We start from the raw sequence: 21501 nt of genomic DNA on the forward strand, positions 1-21501 counted from the left end.
GAATCGCTGCGGACGCCGCGGGGAGACGTTACCTGCCGTCCGCGAGGGGGGCCGAAGGACCCTCGGGTGGGCGACCGCGAGGGTCAGGCGGCCGTCGCACGCTCCTGTGCTCGCCCTCGGTCCGCCTCAGGGGCTCGCGGCGTCCGCCATGGAAGCACATCCGGCCGCCTCCGGGGTCTCCCGGAGCCGCGTCCCCGGGTCCCCGGAGCGATGAGCGAGTAGCGGCGCCCCCACTCTCCGCCTCCCGCCCGCCATCGGTCGGCTGCCCTGAGAGGGACCGCGCGGGCCGGCAGCCGGCCGCGGGGCCGCCCCCGCGCCGCCCCGCCCCGTCCCGCCTCCCGGGGGCGCTGCCGGCGGGTGGGGGCGGGGGGCGTCCGCCGCTCATGCAGCCCCGGCCGCTGAAGCCCCGGCCGCGCCGCCCTCCCGCCTGCCCGCCCGCGCCCGCCGCCGCCCCGCCGCCCCCAAGATGTGGCACAACGTGGGGCTGACCCTGCTGGTGTTCGTGGCCACGCTGCTGATCGTGCTGCTGCTGATGGTGTGCGGTGAGTGGGTAGTTAACACCCGCCGGCTCGGCTGGTCCTGCCGACTGGCTGGTTCTGTCTCTGGTTTTTAAAAGAGAAAAAGAAAAAAGACTGCCTGGGTGGGCAAGTGACGAAAACCCATGGGTTCTCCACTTGCCCCTCGGGAGTGAGCCCGGAGCTGGGTACCCCTGCCCACCGCAGAGGAGGGAGCCGGGTCCAGCGCTGGGCGTGTGGACCCGGGGTTAAGCCTGGCCGCCGAAGCGCCTCGATCGCCACCCTTGCCACAGATCAGCCCAAATCGTCACCTTGGCCTGTTTGCGAAGGTGCGGTGATCGGTTCGTCCTCTTTCTGTCTTTTTACATGTTCTGACTCCCGATGATAAAGCTGGGGAGGTTTCATTACCTTCCTTGAACCAGGGGCAGAAGCAAGAGTTGGCTTTGCAGCACGCGTGAGATTGTTTGCTTGAAGTTTAGGCGTAAGCTGAATTCCAAACAGCAGTGTCGAGACGAGGCAGAACTTAAAAAACACCGGCTATATTAAACTTCCAGGGTCAGGTAACCTAACTCTTAGTTCTGTAGAAATGGTGCTATTTTGTTCGCTGTGATTTTTTTTTTTTTCCCCTTCCCCTCCATGGAATGAGAGGACGTGAAACTTTTCTCAAGGTAATTTTAGCGCAATTGTAGATCTTTTTTTTTTTTTCTAATACACAGTAACTGGTAGCTACCCAGCCATCTCATCCTCTGACACCCTCTTCTCCTTCTGCCCTCAATCTTTCCCAGCATCAGGGACTTTTCCAATGAGTCCTCTGTCGCATCAGATGACCAAAATACTGTTGGATGGCATCACCAAGGCAATGAATGTGAACTTGGGCAAAATCTGAGAGATGGTGGGGGACAGGGAGGCCAGGCGTGCTGCAGTCCATGCGGTTGCAAAGAGTGGGACAGGACTGGGCGACTGAACAACAAACAACAGCAGATAGCCACAGCTCTCTTAGCAAAGGGGCTGAGCAATTGTGAACATTTGGGAAAGTGTTTACAACCAGACGTCAGTGAGTTTGCTTTTTCATAATTATCATATTGAAGTAGGGATTCAGGTTGATGCAATAATTGGTTCGTATTCAAAATATGGGGCTTATTCATTACCTGATTAATGCACCACGTGCTCAGTGTCAGCTGTGTTTGGAGACATTTAGGCATGTACATATATGTATATTTGTATTCATATACTTGTATGTGTATTTTAAGTTTTCTTTTACATGACCATATACATGTGTATAGATAAACTTGTGTGTATATACTTGTTTGTATATTTTTAGTTTTCTTGCTTTTGCTAAGGCACTAGAGTTAAAGCTTCTAACTTACAGGCTTTTCTGATGATAAAGCAATTGGAAGGCCCTTGTCAACTTCCTGCCTGTGATGTCAGGATTTGGGGCTAATTGTAGATGTTTAGGATCCTTGAAATAAGGAAAACCGAATCTTTGTGGTTTGTGTGGTTATGAGGAAGGAGGTAAACATGCTCTCCTTTCTGGTTTGAACATGCAAACTACCTGGAGATGGCCCTGCACCATGTGAACCATACCCGTTTCCTTGTTGTTCGGTCGCTAAGTCGAGTCCGGCTCTTGGGGGCCCAGTGGACTGCAGCACACCTGTCTGTCTTTCACTGTCTCCCGGAGTCTGCTCAAACTCATGTTCACTGAGTCTGTGATGCCATCCAACCTTCTCATCCTCTGCCGCTCCCTTCTCACCACTTTATAGAGTATTTGCCAAACTTGCCTTTGAGACCTCAAAATTCCTATTTGCTACATATTCAGACTTGCTCTCAGCCTCCAGTAGCCATTTGACTTAAATTCTACTCATTTTTCTAAAAGTACCCCGCCTTTGACTTCAGAAAACAATGTGGAATGAGAGGTGAGGTGTGCTAAGTAAAAGAATGTTGTATTTTGATTGGCGTGTTTGAGACTAATAGCTGTAAGAAGTAATCTGAGCACTTTTTTGTTGGGAGAGTGAATTTTGGGGTAGCTTCGTGTTTTGACTAGTGAGGGAGCCTGGGGCTTAGGGAGGAGGAGGGATGGATCCCACCAGATATGAAAGAGAAACTAAGTCTGCTGTAACAATATAGACATTAAACCACAGAAATTTATTTTCTTACAGTCTGGAGGCTAGAAGTTCAAGCAGGGTTAATTTCCTCTGAGCCTCTCTACTTGACTTACAGATGACCATCTTCTCCCTGTGTCTTAACCTTTCATCTGTGGGTGTGTCTATGTCCTAATCTTGTGTAAGAAGGGCACCAGTCATATTGGATTAGGGCCCCATCCGTATCAATTTATTTAACCTTTAAATAAGCCTTTAAAGGCTTTGCCTCCAAATACAGTCACATTAGGGATTAAAAATCAATGACCTGGGTCTGCCCCAGGAAATGCATAGCCTGAAAGAACTCTGACCGGTTCTTTCACATAGTGAGTTCTGATTTCCAAATTTCAAGATCCTTAGGGAGGTCTTCCTTCTCCTATCTGTTGGTTGTAGTTTCTTGCCTCTCATTCATTCTAAAAATATTTTCCATTCCCACTATTCATTAAAACTGCTGTTGTCAAGGTCAGTCACAAATGGCCTCTGTATCACCAAGTCCATGGTCACTTTAGAGTTCTAATTCTCTTTATCCTCACAGACTCATTCTATACAGGTGAGCATTCTTCCCAGGAAGCATTTCTTGTGGCTTCTGTACACTCTACCTTCATGGTGTTCTTCCTACCATAGTGGTTAATTGTTTTATCTTTTCCTGTCTTCCCATCCCCTAGAATTTAACTTTTTTTGACTAAATCTATGATAGGAAATGTTTTACATTATTCCCAGTACATTCATAAGTATGTAAATTACATGTATCAATCAGTTTATATGTACATGTTTCTATCTACCCATCATTGCTCTTATCTCTGACTTAAAAATTTTACAGACTAGTACTTGGCCATTACTCCATGAGATGCACGCTATTTTCTACACTCCTATCATACATTGTGTTATAGTAAAAATAAATATATGTTTCTGTTTTTACCTTCCTTCCATTCTGTCCCTCATCTAGTTCTAAAGATTTAAATAGTAACTCTAACTAATGACTAACATTGGTATCTCTAGCTATCACGACTCTCCCGCACCCTAGGTTCATGCCTCAGTACCCTGACTTGAAGATCTAATAACCATCTCAAACTAAACACATCTAAAACAGAACTTTTGATTTCTACAACCTGTTTGTTCCTCCCTGCTCACATGTTATCAGCAGTCAGGGACTTGGGTGTCATTCTTGGATTTGCCCTTTCCTTACAAATACTCACTCCATCTGGAAGTCACTTCAGTTTTGTCTCTCTCTCTTTTTTTTTGCCTTCCAGTGTTACTGAGCTATAATTGACATACGGCTGCTGCTGCTAAGTTGCTTCAGTTGTGTCCGACTCTGTGAGACCCCATAGATGGCAGCCCATCAGGCTCCCCCGTCCCTGGGATTCTCCAGGCAAGAATACTGGAGTGGGTTGCCATTTCCTTCTCCAGTGCGTGAAAGTGAAAAGTGAAAGTGAAGTCGCTCAGTTGTGTCCGACTCTTCGAGACTCCATGGACTGCAGCCCACTAGGCTCCTCCGTCCATGGGATTTTCCAGGCAAGAGTACTGGAGTGGGGTGCCATTGCCTTCTCCAATAATTGACATACAGCACTGTATAAACTTGGAGCTTCCCAGGTGGCTCAGTGGTAAAGAATCAGCCTGCAGTGTTGGAGACGAAGGTTTGAACCCTGGGTTGGGAAGATCCCCTGGAGAAGGGAATGGCAACCCACTCAGATATTCTTGCCTGGGGAATCCCATGGACAGAGGAGACTGGTGGGCTACAGTCCATGGGGTCGCAAAAGAGTTGGACACACTTGAGCAACTCAACAATTGTCGAGATCTAAGGAGTGCAACTTAATTGACCTACACATATCATGAAATGATTATCATCGTAAGTTTGGTGAATATCCATCATCTCCTAGATACGGAAGTAAAGAAATAGAAAAAAATTTTTTCCAGTGATGAGAACTCTTAAATTTATTTACCACTTAGCTTTCATATATAACATACATCAGTGTTAATTATATTTATCCTGTTGTACATTATGTCCCTAGTACTCATTCTTATAACTAGAAATTTATCCCTATATTCAATCCCACCCCTCTCCTCCCTATCAGCCACAGATCTGATCTGTTTCTATGAATTTGTTTAAGTACTAATTGACCTACCACACTGTTAGTTCCTGTTACAGGATATTAGGATTTGATATTGGTACACATTTCAAAGTGATAGCCATGAAAGTCTAGTTATATCTGTCACTACAGAGATACTACATAGTTATTGACTTTATTCCCCATGGTGTACAGTTCATACCCATGACTCATTTACTTTGCAACTAAATTTGTACTTCTTAATCTCTCTCATCTACTTCTCCCTGCCCCACCCCCCTCCTTTGGCAACCATCTCTCTGTTCTCTGTGTCTCTGACTCTGTTTATGTTTAGTTATGGTTGTTCATTTGTTTTGTTTTTTAGATTTCACCTGTAAGTGAACTCATAGAGTGTTTTTCTTTCTCTGACTTATGACACTAACATCATACCTTTTAGATCTATCCAGGTTATTACAAATGGCAAGATTTCATTCTTTAACCCCTATGGCCGAGTGATACTCCACTGTATACGTATACTTTCTCTTTGTTATCTGTCCATTTCCCTTTGCACCAACCGTCTCCTCAGTTTCAGTCTGGTAGTCAGTTTTGTCTGTGGTGGTTTGACTCTTTGGCCGTGGCACTCAGCGGTGCAGAGGCTGGCTGTATTTTATCTGTTTGTTTCCTCCAACAAGAGTGTAAGCTCAGTGGGGACAGGGCCTTCTTTGGCTTGCTCATTGCTCTGTTCTTGGATCTTGGAGAGTAATGCCTGACATGTAGAGGGCCCTTGTATACCTGAAGTAGAAGTGAAGAAAGATTGCTCTGTATAAATTATTAAATTCCTATTAGAAACACACGCTTAAGTGTAGTACAAACCAAGGTTGTCTCAAACTGGATAACCTTTGTATTCCTCAGTAAAATACACTTGTGAAAGTGAAGTCGCTCAGTTGTGTCCAACTCTTTGCGACCCCATGGACTGTAGCCTACCAGGCTTCTCCATCCATGGGATTTTCCAGGCAAGAGTACTGGAGTGGGGTGCCATTTCCTTCTCCAGGGGATCTTCCCGACCTAGGGATTGAACCCAGGTCTCCCGCAATGCAAGCAGACGCTTTACCCTCTGAGCCACCAGGGAAGCCCCAAAATACACTTAGTGAACTCTTATGTTCAGGTGCTGTGGTGGAGGTCATGAATATTCAAAAATTAATAAAGCACAGTCCCCAGTATACTTTCTTAAATGTCTGGTAGAATTAATTTAGGTCAGGACTTTTCTTTTGGGGGAAGTTTTTAATTACAAACTCAGTATCTTTCATTTGGGCTAATGTTGGGCTATTCCAGTTAACCTGTTTTCTTTTTTGAGTGAGCTTTTGAGTTTGCGTTTTTTAAGCACTTTGTCTGTTTGATCTGAATTAATATTCTCTCATCATTTAGTATCTGTAGGATCTGTGATAATGTCTTCTCTTTCATTCTTGGTATTGTGTTCTTTCTTTTGCTTATGGTCAGTCTGGCTAGAGGTTTATGAATTTTATTGCTCTTCTCAAAGAATCTGGATCTTTTTGTTTTACTGATTTTTTATTTCTTTTTTGGGGGGGATCAAACCATTTTATTGAGGGGCTTTGGGGGGGAGATCGAAAAGCTGGGAGGACAATGATATCTGACGTCCTTCTCTGAGCCATCTGCCCACTCCTCAGCTGCTGAAAGGCTGATTTTTTATTTCTTGTCCAAATTTTATTTCATTGGTTTATGTTTATCTTTATTTTCTTCTACTTATTTTGGTTTTAATTTGTACTTCTAGTTTCTTATGGTAGAAACTTAGATTATTGATTTTAAGCTATTCTTATTTAAAAAGATAAAAATAGGTATTTAATGATGTTAATTTCTTTTTAAGTATTAGTTTTGTTTTTTTTAGAAAAAACTTTATTTGGTTCAAAATGTTTTTTAGTTTCACTTGTGATTTCTCCTTTCAATTGTGAGTTATTTAGGACATTTCTTTTTTTCCCCCCTATATATCATTTTATCATTTTCTAGTTAAATTTTATTATAGTGAGAAAATGTATCTTGTATCATAGAATTTAAGAAGGTTTACGCTTAATGGGCTTGCCTAGTGGCTCAGATGGTAAAGAATCTGCCAGCAATGCAGGAGAACTGGGTTTGATCCCCAGGGTGGGAAGATCTCCAGTGTTCTCTGATATTCAGTGTTATCACTGTGGTTGATAGCATTGTTCAGCAGTTCTGTTTATCAGCTATTCTGTTACATAGTAGGAATGTTAGGAGCTCTGAGATGAAAGTCATTAAATCCTTAGTTTATGGTACTTTTGGTGTGTAAGGCTTCCCTGGTGGCTCAGTAGGTAAAGCATCTGCCAACAATGCAGGAGACCCGGGTTCGATCCCTGGGTCGGGAAGATCCCCTGGAGAAGGAAATGGTAACCCACTCCAGTACTGTTGCCTGGAAAATCCCAGGGACTGAGAAGCCTGGTAGGCTACAGTCCATGGGGTCGCAAAGAGTCGGACATGACTGAGCAACTTTCCCTTTCCCTTTGGTGTGTATTGAGGGTGGGGGTTGGAGGGTGGAAGTTGAATAGTTTGTGTGGGGTTTCTACTCTGTGTTCTAAGACAGAAGAAACAGAAGAAAAAGTAGACAAGCCATACATTTTCCTTCCTTAAGGAACTTGTGTCTTGGGAGAAGGACTGTTTTTAATGCAGTGACAGATGGAAGTGAATGTGAAATCCTAAAGCAGTCACCCAAGAGAGTGTAATACTGAAGAGATAGTATAGTAGAAAGATGTAAAAATTATGTGTTGACCTTGCTTAAAAGGGCTCCCCTGGTGGGTTAGATGGTAAAGAATCTGCCTGCAGTGCAGAAGAGCCAGGTTCGATCCCTGGGTTAGGGTTGCTTAAAAATGTCAGTGATAGTGGTAATGACCCCTTGTCTGTAGAGTTTGCCCTGGGTGGGGAAGAGACCACAGCCTAAGAGATGGTGCCGATGGCTAACCTTTGACGAGTAATTTATGACATACAGGCATTCTCCTTAGCATGTGACACATATTCATTCTTTTTATTACTGTACTGTCCCTTTGAAAGTATGTGGTGTTGTCTGCATTTTATAGACGAAACCAAGACACATAGAGGTTAGCTTGCTCACATTTCAACTGAGTTGTTGAATTAGGATTCATGGCCAAGCAGTGTGGCTGCAGCATGCCTCTGAGTTAAGAAATTGCAGTGGTAATCCAGTTGACAGTAAGGATGGAAGATGGCGCTGGGAATGTAACGAAGGAAGTAGACGGGAGAGGGTTGATTAGTGTAGAAGCCACAGTAGGGGAAGGCCATCGTGCTGGAATACCCTGTTTTCCACCTGAGGGGTGGGGAGGGGATACAGTACCCCTTATGGAAATATAAGCATCAGAAGAAAGAAATGTCGGATGGACATACTTTTTAAAGGTGTCTTCCAGCCAGTGAGGTAGAGATTCCTTCCTGAGGTTTAAGAAAGGGATAAAGTATGGATGAAAATTTTAGTCATATGTAAGAGAGCTCATATTTGGATCTATGGGAGTGTTGTGATCGCTGAAAGGAGGGGAAAATTTTAAAAAAAAGGAAGAGGTTTTAAAGGGAATTTTAGAACTGTCCTTCATTTTCTGGATAACAGGGATTGAGGTGTGGAGGTATTTCAGTTCAACGTTGTGTTGGATCAGTGATGGTCCCCCGTGTGTCTTTACAAAAGAGACATGCAGTAGAGGGAGCTTTGTGGGAAGAGTTGAAAGAGCAAGGTTCTGTTTTCACTTTGCCTGTGTCTTGGCCTTGGACATACTACCTTAGAAGTGAGCTTTAGCTGCCTTCTGTGTAAAAGGGAAAAAAGGTTACAGGATGGAACATGGAAAAGAGCTTTATACCAATTGAGATTGGTATTGAGCCAGTCAGCTAACCATTTAGATATCACCGTGATGGTAGGATTAAGTTAAGACTGTGGAGGAATGAGTCCACAAAGATAGGAATTTTTTTCTACTGCAGCCAGGCATTTTGAACTAGGAGATCTTGGGTGGGCAGTCATGTTCTCATTTCCTGATTAGTGTTTTGTGTGCTAGCCATACTTTCACTATGAAAATATGAGAAATTTGATGCACTTAATGAAGAAGAGAAATTGGAGAAGGAATGGCAAACCACTTCAGTTATTTTTGCCTTGAGAACCCCATGAACAGTATGAAAAGGCAAAAAGTTAGGACACAGAAAGATGAACTTCCCAGATTGGTAGGTGCCCAATATGCTACTGGAGATCAGTGGAGAAGTAACTCCAGAAAGAATGAAGAGACAGAACCAAAGCAAAAACAACACCCAGTTGTGGATGTGACTGGTGATGGAAGCAAAGTCCGATGCTGTAAAGAGCAATTTTGCATAGGAATCTGAATGTTAGGTCCATGAAGCAAGGCAAATTGGAAGTGGTCAGATAGGAGATGGCAAGAGTGAACATTGACATTTTAGGAATCAGCGAACTAAAATGGACTGGAATGGGTGAATTTAACTCAGATGACCATTATATCCACTACTGTGGGCGAGAATCCCTTAGAAGAAATGGAGTAGCCATCATAGTCAATAAAAGATTCCAAAATGCAGAACTTGGATGCAATCTCAAAAACAACAGAATGATCTCTGTTCATTTCCAGGGCAAACCATTCAATATCACAGTTATCCAAGTCTATGCCCTGACCAGTAATGCTGAAGAAGCTGAAGTTGAACAGTTCTATGAAGACCTACAAGACCTTCTAGAACTAACACCCCCAAAAGATGTCCTTTTCATTATAGGGGACTGGAATGCAAAAGTAGGAAGTCAAGGAACACCTGGAGTAACAGGCAAATCTGGCCTTGGAGTACAAAATGAAGCAGGGCAAAGGCTAATAGAGTTTTGCCAAGAGAATGCACTGGTCATAGCAAATACCTTCTTCCAGCAACAAGAGAAGACTCTACACATGGACATCACCAGATGGTCAACACCGAAATCAGATTGATTACATTCTTTGCAGCCAAAGATGGAGAAGCTCTATACAGTCAACAAAAACAAGGCAGAGCTGACTGTGGCTCAGATCATGAACTCCTTATTACCAAATTCAGACTCAAATTGAAGAAAGTAGGGAAAACCACCAGACCATTCAGGTATGACCTAAATCAAATCCCATACGATTATACAGTGGAAGTGAGAAGTAGTTTCAAGGGATTAGATCTGATAGAATGCCTGAAGAACTATGGATGGAGGTTCGTGACATTGTATAGGAGACAGGGATCATGACCATCCCCATGGAAAAGAAATGCAAAAAAGTAAAATGGCTGTCTGAGGAGGCCTTACAAATAGCTGAGAAAAGAAGAGAAGCAAAAGCAAAGGAGAGAAGGGAAGATACACCCATTTGAATGCGGAGTTCCAAAGAATAGCAAGGAGAGATAAGAAAGCCTTCCTTAGTGATCAGGGCAAAGAAATAGAGGAAAACAACAGAATGGGAAAGACTAGAGATCTTTTCAAGAAAATTAGAGATACCAAGGGAACATTTCATGCAAAGATGGGCTCGATAAAGGACAGAAATGGTAGGGACCTAACAGAAGCAGAAGAGATTAAGAAGAGGTGGCAAGAATACACAGAAGAACTATACAGAAAAGATCTTCAGGACCCAGATAATCACGATGGTATGATCACTCACCTAGAGCCAGACATCCTGGAATGTGAAGTCAAGTGGGCCTTAGAAAGCATCACTATGAACAAAGCTAGTGGAGGTGATAGAATTCCAGTTGAGCTATTTCAAACCCTAAAAGATGATGCTGTGAAAGTGCTGCACTCAATAGGCCAGCAAATTTGGAAAACTCAGCAGTGGCCACAGGACTGGAAAAGGTCAGTTTTCATTCCAATCCCAAAGAAAGGCAATGCCAAAGAATGCTCAAACTACCACACAATCATGCTCATCTCACATGCTAGTAAAGTAATGCTCAAAATTCTCCAAGCAAGGCTTCAATAGTACATGAACCGTGAACTTCCAGATGTTCAAGCTAGATTTAGAAAAGGCAGGGGAACCAGAGATCAAGTTGCCAACATCTGTTGGATCATCAAAAAAGCAAAAGAGTCCCAGAAAAACATCTTCTGCTTTAAGTCTTTGACTGTGTGAACCACAACAAACTCGAAATTTCTTAAAGAGATGGGAATACCAGACTGCCTGACCTACCTCTAGAGAAATCTGTACGCAGGAAGCAACAGTGAGAACTGGACATGGAACAACAGACTGGTTCCAAATAGGAAAAGGAGTACGTCAAGGCTGTATATTGTCACCCTGCTTATTTAACTTCTATGCAGAGTACATCATGAGAAACGCTGGGCTGGAAGAAGCACAAGCTGGAATCAAGACTGCCGGGAGAAATATCAATAACCTGAGATATGCAGATGACACCATCATTATGGCAGAAAGTGAAGAACTAAAGAGCCTCTTGATGAAAGTGAAAGAGGAGAGTGAAAAAGTAGGGTTAAAACTCACATTCAGAAAACTAAGATCATGCCATCCAGTCCCATCACTTCATGGCAAATAGATGGGGAAACAGTGACAGACTTTATTTTTTGGGGGCTCCAAAATCACTCGGATTGCAGCCATGAAATTAAAAGATGCTTACTCCTTGGGACCAACTTAGACAGCATATTAAAAAACATAGACTTTACTTTGTCAACAAAGGCCCATCTACTCAAGACTATGTTTTTTCCGTAGTCATGTATGGATGTTGACAGTTGGACTATAAAGAAAGCCGAGTGCTGAAAAATTGATGCTTTTGAACTGTGGTGTTGGAGAAGTCTTGAGAGTCCCTTGGACTGTGAGGAGATCCAACCAGTCCATCCTAAAGGAGATCAGTCCTGGGTGTTCATTGGAAGGACTGATGCTGAAGCTCCAATACTTTGGCCACCTGATGCGAAGAACTGACTCATTTGAAAAGACCCGGATGCTGGGAAAGATTGAAGGTGGAAGGAGAAGGGGATGACAGAGGATGAGATGGTTGGATGGCATCACCGACTCAATGGACATGGGTTTGGGTGGGCTCCAAGAGGTGGTGATGGACAGGGAGGCCTAGCGTGCTACGGTGCATGGGGTCGCAAAGAGTCAGACATAACTGAGCCACTGAACTGAACTGGTGAGCTCATTCCTCTGATTTGGTGATCCTGCCCTCTTCCATGGTGATGAATTACTTTGAGCCTTTGTTTTCTTATCTAGAAAATGGGGATAATGATTCCTAGTCTCACTAGTTCAGAGGGCTAATGAGAGTATTAAATTAAATGTTGAATGTAAAAGCACTTGGTGAACTGAGAACTCTGTGATTACAACTGTCCTGTGGGTTTGTGGCGTGTTGATGGTGATGGTTCATTGTTCGGGGTCATCTGCTATTGCTACCCTTCTGCTGCTAGCACATGTATCTTGCATTGTTGTGTTAGCTGCTCAGTCGTGTCCAGCTCTTTTCGACTCCGTGGATGTAGCCCGCCAGGCTCCTCTGTCCAGGAATTCTCCAGGCAAGTATACTGGAGTGGGTAGCCATTCCCTTCTTCAGGGGATCTTCCCAACCCAGGGATCGAACCTGGGTCACCTACATTGGCAGGTGGATTCTCTACTGTTTGAGCCACCAGGGAAGCCCTTATTCTTGCATAGAAAGGCAATATACAGTGCGTTTTCATGGAATGCATCCTCTGAACTAATGCTTGGGTACTGGCACACACAAGTTGAGTACTTCTTTGCTTATCCCAGGATACACAACCTCTGTTGCCAGCCGGTTTATCTAACACACAGACTTGCCTTTTAAACTGTGAAAAACTGCGGTACTTATTTAACAATTAGTATACATTTTTGACTAATAGTGCATATAATTTTGTTCAGTCCTTCTCCCTGCCCCCTCTTTCTGTTGTCCGTCCCTCCCTCCATCCATTTTTCTCTTAGAATCCCAGGACAAGATAGGAGACCCACGGTCTACAGAATAAAAATAGGTAAAGAGTTTCCAGTGTCTGCATATCAGGTTTGGGTGGGAGGAACTGTACGAGCTACACTTCTACAAGAGGCCCTTTAGGCATTCAGTATTCTTGCCTAAAAAATCTTGTGGACAGAGGAGGCTGGCGGGCCACAGTCTGTGGGGTCACAGAGACTTAGTGACTAAACAGCAGCAGCGGAGGAACTGTGAATACACGCGTGTTATGAGTATCCCACCTCTCTCCTGCTCCTCCATTGCTTGTCCCTTTCTCTTTTTCCTTGGCCACTTGATGTAACTGATCTGCTGTAGCACTCATATTTCTTCTTCACGTGACCTCTTCTCCACACCTACCTGTGCATCAGAATCATCTAGGGAACTTAGAAAGGATGAGCAAGCACAATTCTGGAGACTGATTTGCAGTGTCCAGGATGAGTCGTTGGGAACCAGTAGCTTCTCAAGGCTCCTGAGCAGAGGATGGTGAGTAGCCAGTTTGAGTGATGCACAGTGTGGTCATCGCATGTGTAGGGTCATTCCATTGGACAATAAATAAATGCTTTCAAAATTCCTTTCCACTTAGACATATTCTTCTCCTGAAAAGGGAGACTAGGACTTCCAGCCTCAGCAGATCTTACCTCACCTGGAGGGAATGTGATGTGCCAGAAGTATGTAGAAAGACAGTGTATAGTGAACAACAGTTTGACTATAAATGATCCGTGCAGAACATTTCCTCACAGTACCTGTCCCGAAGTTAAGTTTGTTGTGGTTCAGTCGCCAAGTGTCCAATTCTTTGTGACCCCGTGGAGTGTAGCCCGCCAGACTCCTCTGTCCGTGGAATTTTCCCAGGCAAGAGTACTGGAGTGGGTTGCCATTTCCTTCTCTGGGGGATCTTTCTGGCCTCCACAATTGAAATTGTGTCTCCCGCGTTGGCAGGTGAATTCTGTACTGTTGAGCCACCACACCAGGGAAGCCCAAAGAAAAAGCTATTTTTATTTCCAGGTCTAAGGAACATAGCCAGTGACTATTAGCAGTTTTATCCGGCACTGTAGTACCTCTCTTAACTTCTTCTTTGCTAAGTCACACTTTTCCACTTTACCTATTGGGAGTTTTAGTAGTGGCTCTTTTTCCAAAATAAATGTTGTGTAGTTGTGTTTCCATTCAAATTGCCTGGCATTTTGAGTGTCACCCTCTGTTCAGACAGTTAACACTGATGAATGGTCTGTTGCCTAAGCACCAGCTCTTCCCGGCTCTAAGTGCCGGGAGATAGAACCTCCTCCCCTGCCGTCTCCCCAGAATTACAACTGTGTGAAAAGTTAGTCTTTACTTGGAAAATAACAGGTGAACTTCCCCGAATCTAGCGAATACCCCTGCAGTTCTTGGTTGTTCGGGTTCACCGCTACAATTTCCTTTTTAACTTTGCTTTCTCACCCTATCATTACAGTAGCCATTGAGAAAGGCAGCACAGTGGATGTTTCTTTGGCTGCCCAGTGGATGAGCTCCACATCTGTATTAGGGAGAATTCTCTGCCTCATGATTTTTTGTGGGAAGCAGCATCCCTACCTACATGCTCTTCCACGTGCAACCCTCACTCACACCCAGGCAGAATAGGGAAAAATGAGCTGCTTTTCAGGTTTGCTTAACTGCAGGTGAAGGTAATAATTAGAGGTGTGACGTGCTTTAGCTGGTGTGGTGGGGAGGGGAGTGTCGTGTGTAGAGGCTGTAACTTGCTACCCCAGCCCCTGGAGTCTCTCTGATTGGCTACCTCGTTCTGAATTTTGACTTCAGATTGAATCCCTTACATTGTTTGGTTGCTGGCAGTGATGTTTTTTTAAAAGTCTTTTGTTTTGGATGTGTTTTATTAAAATTGAGAAAGAATTCGTGGTCTCACTGAATGTTCTTTTATTTCTATCTCCCAAGATTGACTGCTGAAGCGGTCTCCAGTTCCTTTCTTGCAGATTCCTATGCTGGGGGACTTGACTTTCTCTGAACTGCCCCAAGGGCAAGAGTATTTTATGGTGGGAACCCCACTGGTGACAGCCCTTCCCTCTTCAGTCAGAAGAGTTCCAGTTACTTCCCTTTACATTCTAAATTTTTGCTCATTTTATACCTAATAACCACTGTTAGAATCTTTGATCTTTATGAGGTCAAGACTATCATCATCATTGATTGAGCTTGCTTATAATTTTCCTGATGGTAAATTCACCTCCATAACATCTATTTAGCACTTAACTTTTAGGTTGAGTTCTCAAAATTAACCTAAGAGAGGTTTTCCTTAGTGTCTTGAAATCACTTGGGCTTATTTAGGCCAATTAATGGTATTTGAGTATTTAAAACGGGAAGTCTATAGAGTTCAGTTCAGTTCAGTCGTGTCCGACTCTTTGCGACCCCGTGGACTGCAGCACGCCAGGCCTCCCTATCCATCACCAACTGCCAGAGTCTACCCAAACCCATGTCCATTGAGTCAGTGATGCCATCCAACCATCTCATCCTCTGTTGTCCCCTTTTCCTCCTGCCCTCAATCTTTCCCAGCATCAGGGTCTTCTTAAATGAGTCAGCTCTTGGCATCAGGTGGCCAAAGTATTGGAGTTTCAGCTTCAACATCAGTCCTTCCAATGAACACCCAGGACTGATCTCCTTTAGGATGGACTGGTTGGATCTCCTTGCAGTCTACAGAGTATTCATGAATTATTTGTTGGTTTCTGATATTTTTCTCCTGATTTTTCTGATTATCAAAACATTTTTCTATGTCCACTGTGGAAAATTTTTGATATGGACAGAGAAGTATCATAAAAAAGTATAGTTTCCCCCCATTGACCTACAGATTCAATACAATCCCTGTCAAAATTCATGCAATTTTTTTCCCCCAAAATTGACAAGATAATTCTAAAATGACACATGGAAATGCAAGAGACTCAAATGCAAGTGACTCAAAATAGTCTTGAAAAGAACAAAGTTCGTGAACTTATACTCTTGATTTTAAAACTAAACACAAAGCTACTAAAATCAACATAATGTGTATATGGCATAAGGATAGGCAGATCAATGGGAATAGATCTTTGTGACCCCATGGACTTCTCCAGGCCAGAATACTGGAGTGGGTAGCCATTCCCTTCTCCAGGGGATCTTCCCAACCCAGGGATCAAACCCAGGTCTCCTGCATTGCAGGTGGATTCTTTTACCAGCTGAGCCACAAGGGAAGCCCAGAAATAAACTATAACATTTATGATCATTGGAATTTTGACAAAATTGCAAAGACAGTTTAATAGAAGGATGAATAGTCTTTTCAACAAATAGTTCTGCAACAATTTAGTATTCACATGCAAAAGGATTAATTTGGATCTTTTACACCAAAGTTAAAATCAATCAAAGACCTACGTGTAAGAGCTAAAACTAAACCTCTTAGAAGAATGCATAGGCATAAATCTTCATGACTCTGAGTTAGTCAGTGGTTCCCTAGATATGGTACCCAGAAGCATAAGCAACCAAAGAAAAACAAACAAAACAAATGGATTTCATCAAATAAAAACTAACTTAGGCCCCATCATAATTAAAAAACGATCATACTTCAAAGAACATGATCAAGACAGTGAAAAGTCCAGCTCACAGAATGGGCAAAAAATGTTTGCAGATCCTATTTCTGATAAACAACTGGTATCAAGAATATATTTAGAATTCCTACAACTCAATAAAAAGACAAGCTGATTATAAAGTGGGCAGAGAGATTTAATAGACATTCCTCCAAAGAAGATTTACAAACGGCCAGTAAACACAAGAAAAAGATGTTCAGCAAATTTAGTCATTAGGGAAGTACGATCATAAAAGCCACTATGATATACCACTTCATACCCGCTAGGATGACTATAATAAAAAAGGTGGAAAATTGAAAGTCTTGGTGAGGATGTGGAGAAACTGAGAGCCTCTTACATTTCTGATGGGAATGTAAAATGGCACAGCTGCTTTGGACAGGACTTCAGCAATTTCACAGTTACGTGAAAGTTATCATATGACCCAGCAGCTCTGCCCCTTGGTGTACAGTGAACCCTTGAACAACACGGGTATGAACTGTGTAGGTCCACTTATGTGTGAATTTCTTGTCCTAAATACATCTGCAGTTAAGTACATGATCTGAGGTTGAATCCTTGGGTGTGGAACCATGTATATGGTGGGCCTACTATAAAGTTGCAGATGGATTTTCAAAGGTGAGGAGGGTCTAACCATGGCCTTGTTCGGGGGTCAGTTGTTACACCCAGGAGAAGTGAAAATATGTTAGTGCAAAAATTTGTACACTTGGTCGTGGGCATCCCGTGTAATCCCAGAGTTTGTCTTTATGCCTTGTCCATAGTAAATGCTTGATAACCGTTTGTTACATAAATTGTGATCACTTACACCTTTAGATTATACATCCTATTTTGTAGTATACCCCTGATGCAGAGTTAACTGAAATGCTCTCAGTTGATAATGCTGGGCGTAATAATTTTTCTGAATGTTTTTTCTCTCTCTTTAGGTTGGTATTTTGTTTGGCATCTTTTTTTGTCAAAATTCAAGTTTCTTCGGGAACTGGTGGGAGACACCGGATCCCAGGAGGGAGACCGTGAGCCTTCAGGATCTGAGACCGAAGAAGATGCTTCACCGTCTCCGCACAGGATCAGGTCTGCTCGCCAGAGGAGGGCCCCTGCTGATGAAGGCCACTGAGCCAGCCGGTCCTGTGATGGCAAATGACCAAGGGTTCTGGGAGTCTCTCTGTAATGACGGGGCTTTGCAGTTTGCTAAAGGAGTGAAGAACATTCATTCTTGGATTCTAAGTCCAATTCAAAAAAAGATTTACATGTAAGCCATATGCAAATAAAGGGAAGTTCAACCAAATCGAACCATTGCAGATTTCATCGTTAAGATAATTTTTGCTTGTATGCTTAAACATATATACTTTTTCTTTGACCCTTGGGCTTCTTTTCTTGCGCTGGTGTTAATCTGATAAATATTACAGGCTTGAAAATCCATATTTTATTAATGTTAGTTCTGCGTCATGTTTCCCCTCCCCCCTCCCGCCCCCACATCATGCCTTGTCTGAAACTGGGATATATCTCGCGGTTACAGTCAACCAGGCAACAGTCGTGATGTAATTACCCTCGTCTGGGCACGTGTGGACCTCAGGCTTGTCATAGCACCATTACTGATTGTTGGCATCAAATGTGTCAGGTTTAACTGGCTTTTAAAAATGTCTTCAAAAAGATCACACTATGATTCAGCCTTGAAACGGAAAGTCATCGTGTATGCGGAAAAGCACGGCAACAGAGCCGCAGGGCGCGCGTTCCGCATCAGCGAGGCGAACATCCGTCGCTGGAGGAGCGACCGAAACTCCATATTTTCTTGTAAAGCCACCACAAAGTGCTTTACGGGACCTAAGAAAGGAAGATACCCGCAGGTAGACGAGGGTGTGCTACATTTTGTCAGTGAGACACGTGCAAAAGGACTGCCCGTCACACGCCAAGCAATGCAGCTGAAGGCCGGAGAAATTGCCAAAGCCCTCGGAATAGATGAAGCGAAGTTCAAAGCCACCAGAGGCTGGTGTGATCGATTCATGCGTCGAGCAGGACTGTCCTTGAGGCGTCAGACCTCATTGCGTCCAAAGCTTTCCGCTGACGTTAACCAGCGGGCGGTGCCCGAGCGCTGTTTAAAGCGGTGCTCTATCACCAGGGCGCTTGACGATGCCCAGGGGGGTGTGGTCTGGAGGAACGCAGACGCCCATCTGAATGATTCCGAAGAGTTAGACTCAGACTACGACGTTATAGTCATCACTTAACCAGCTTATTTCATCATGCACTTCCTGGACGTGAGCACAAGGTTGATCTGATAAATAACTGTTTGAAAGCTCTGAGTAAATCAGAAAACTAGGCATTCTGCAGAATACAAAAGCATCGTGTCATAGTTGAATCGCCTGTGTCTTTTCTTAGTGATATTTATGGTGCATCTTACCGGTGATGGTATCTTAGGTTAGGGGGAAAAAAATAGTCTGTAAATTTATTTTTATTCCTAGGATAGCAACTATTTATTGGGGAACTTAATTCTGACTCTTACCATATCATTAAAATAGTTATCCTCTGAGACACATTTTGGAGCACCCTGTTCACGATTCTAGAATAGAAATGTGGGAATCTGGGCTCTGTCCTCTTCCTTCAGGAAGGGTAGGCTTCATTACTCCTTGCACATGGGAGGACTTCCTGCTCAAGGCATGTGCTGAGGAGAAAATACTTCTTCACAGACAGCAGTTCAGTGACAAGGCCTCCGAGGCACTAGGTATTGGGAGAGCGGGTGAAAATGCCTGCTTTACTGTAAAGTGATTCCTGCCATGTTCCCTTGTTTGTCTTCACTGAACTTTGGACTCAGTGTTTCCTGGGGAAGAGAGCTATGCATTAAAGAACTTTCCCATTTAGTGTTGCCTGCTTTACATGAAAGTGAATTGCAAAGCCAACTTACTTTATTAATCTTAAGTTCTTTCTATTTTAAACGTTTGTTTCTCAAGAACTAGTCATTACAGAATATCGCCTCTGTTTCATGACTGTATAACTGTTTGATACCTCATACTCCACGCTGATAGTTTTATTAACAGTTCATCTGCTCTGCCCCGAATTGATGAACACCTGTGCTGTCATTGTGGCCCTTTGCATGTACTAAAAGGGAATTTACAGAGTTTAACTTTACTTTTCAATATTTGCTAAGGGGAGCGGTCCCCAGCAGCTCAGAGCGGGGCACTGTCTTTGTTTCCTTACTGGATACAGTTTTTTCTCTATGTGACTATATTGTTCAAGCATTCATTTTAATGCTTTTGTACTAGCTAAATATCACATTAAAGTGCTCATCAGGTAGGGGAAAACCTCATGCTTCTTGGTGCTGGGAGGATATTTGAATTGGATTTTTTGCAGGCTGATATTTGGAGCTATGGATTCTGCTTTGTAGTGAATGTCTTAGGTTAGATAATAGTTGCTGACCAACTCTTTTAGTAGCTGGAAGGCTTCCTATTGTGTCAGTATTAAGAGTGATGGCCAACATAACCCCTAAAATATTCAAGGGTCATCCACAAATTAATCCATGAAAAGATATACATGTTGGTATTATTTATTAATATTTATGCTTTTATGAATGTCTTTAAAAATAGAATTTTAAGAAATATTCTGCTTAGCTTGTTTGGGAAATATGCCCAAAGCATATTAATAGCTCACACTCTGCCATGTATTAACTCTTAGGAAAGTAAAAAGAAGTAGCTGCTGCCATATGAAAATTCTACAAACTGATTTCTTTGTTTGAAACATTTTTTCCCCCTATGCATCTCTTTTCCTAATAGACTCACCATAGTACATATTTCTAAGGCCACGGAGAGAGGCAAGAGAAAAAGTTAACACAGAGTTACTTGTGTGATACAGGGTTTTTGTTTTTCCTGTTTTAGTGCTTTTGTAGCTGAACTTGCAGAGCTCATTATAAGTGCATTTCAGTTTCTTAGTGGCCTGTGGTTGATGTTGAAGCTTGGAGGGTTCTGAGCATGAAAAAAAAAAGACAAACAAGTATTAGTCTTGTCTGAATGCTCTCAGACAGTGATGGTGACCTCGGACGCCCTCGTTGGAGGATGAATTCTAAAACGAGAAGACTCTAGTGGGTGCTTTCATTTCTATCCAACCAACCACTTACAAATGGTTTCTCTTCTTTTGCTTCTGAAACTTCTGTGAAAATTGCGTATATCAGATTTATTGGTAGCATTGCTCTGATTTTCAAGGCCAAAAGACACTAAATATTTGTGTGACGCTGTTAAAGTTTTAAAAACAACTTCAACCTGTCATTTTAACTGAAAGTTGGGAATATAGTAGGTAATGGTTTCACAAAATAGGGCATTTTAAACCAAAATGTGTTGAAAGATTTGAAAGTAGTGCATTTTTACTTTTTAGAGTTCCATGCTGCAGTATTTTTAAATTCAGTTTTTCTTAAAAGCTATGTTTTAATGTAACATGTAACCAGTGTAACATTAGCTTTTGACTGGTAAACTTGAAGCGCTTTTATATTTCAGGTTGACTTTAAAAAGCCAATGAGCAGTACTCAAAGGTTATGGGTTCTTAAGCAATTAATGGAGTAGTATTTTGATATGGAGTCTAAAATGAAAGCACCTTGTATTGTCTGCTTTTAAAGTATTCTATAGTTTTTAACTTAAAGCATAAAGAGAAACATTTTATCTTATATTAATAAAAATTAACATTTTTCACTTATTAATGTACGTGTATCCCTTGCTTTATGACAAGTGTTTATTACCCTTTAAATTCTATGCATAACCATTCACCAAATAGTGCTGCTCTGGTTTCTTGAAGGAAACGTTCTGTGCTACGCTATGGTATATTGTCATCTTGCTGCTTGACAAATAGGTTTATAAGAAATTAGAACTGTGTGTGTTCATAATGCCTTTGTATAACGAGATGAGGAGTCCGTGTAAATGTTATTCGCTGTAAAACAGTTACTAGCTGTTAAAACTGGTCAACACTATGTCTAAAGTTTCTTTGGTTTGTCTGTATGATGTCACTTTACAAAGAATAAATTAAAGTGAAAACAAAAGTTGTGTTTGTTTCACTGATGAAGTATAAGAAGTATGAAGGGTGGCTTGGACATGAGGGATTGGAAACCAGCCATTTTTACCGGTGGGCTCACCCTTCACCTCATTTGTCAAACTAAACCTCTACAAGAATTAGGACAAGTTAGCAGTAACATTCCTAGTAGATGAAAAGAATGGACTTGAAAGCTAAGGATATACAGTGTTAGAACTAGTTTATATTTAACGTTTAGCCCTTTTTTCCTTCTCAGGCTTCATCCCATATCCTC

General features: G+C 42.6%; 1 protein-coding gene across 1 annotated transcript; it reads left to right on the forward strand.

The window, feature by feature from the left end:
- SMIM13 (small integral membrane protein 13) lies at positions 411 to 21237 on the forward strand. Its single transcript, XM_018039206.1, has 2 exons — positions 411 to 542; positions 17153 to 21237. The coding sequence occupies exons 1-2, from the start codon at positions 467 to 469 to the stop codon at positions 17338 to 17340; spliced, it is 264 nt and encodes an 87-aa protein (XP_017894695.1). The 5' UTR covers positions 411 to 466; the 3' UTR covers positions 17341 to 21237.

Source organism: Capra hircus, chromosome 23, assembly GCF_001704415.2.
Source record: "Capra hircus breed San Clemente chromosome 23, ASM170441v1, whole genome shotgun sequence".
Classification (NCBI taxonomy): Eukaryota; Metazoa; Chordata; class Mammalia; order Artiodactyla; family Bovidae; genus Capra; species Capra hircus.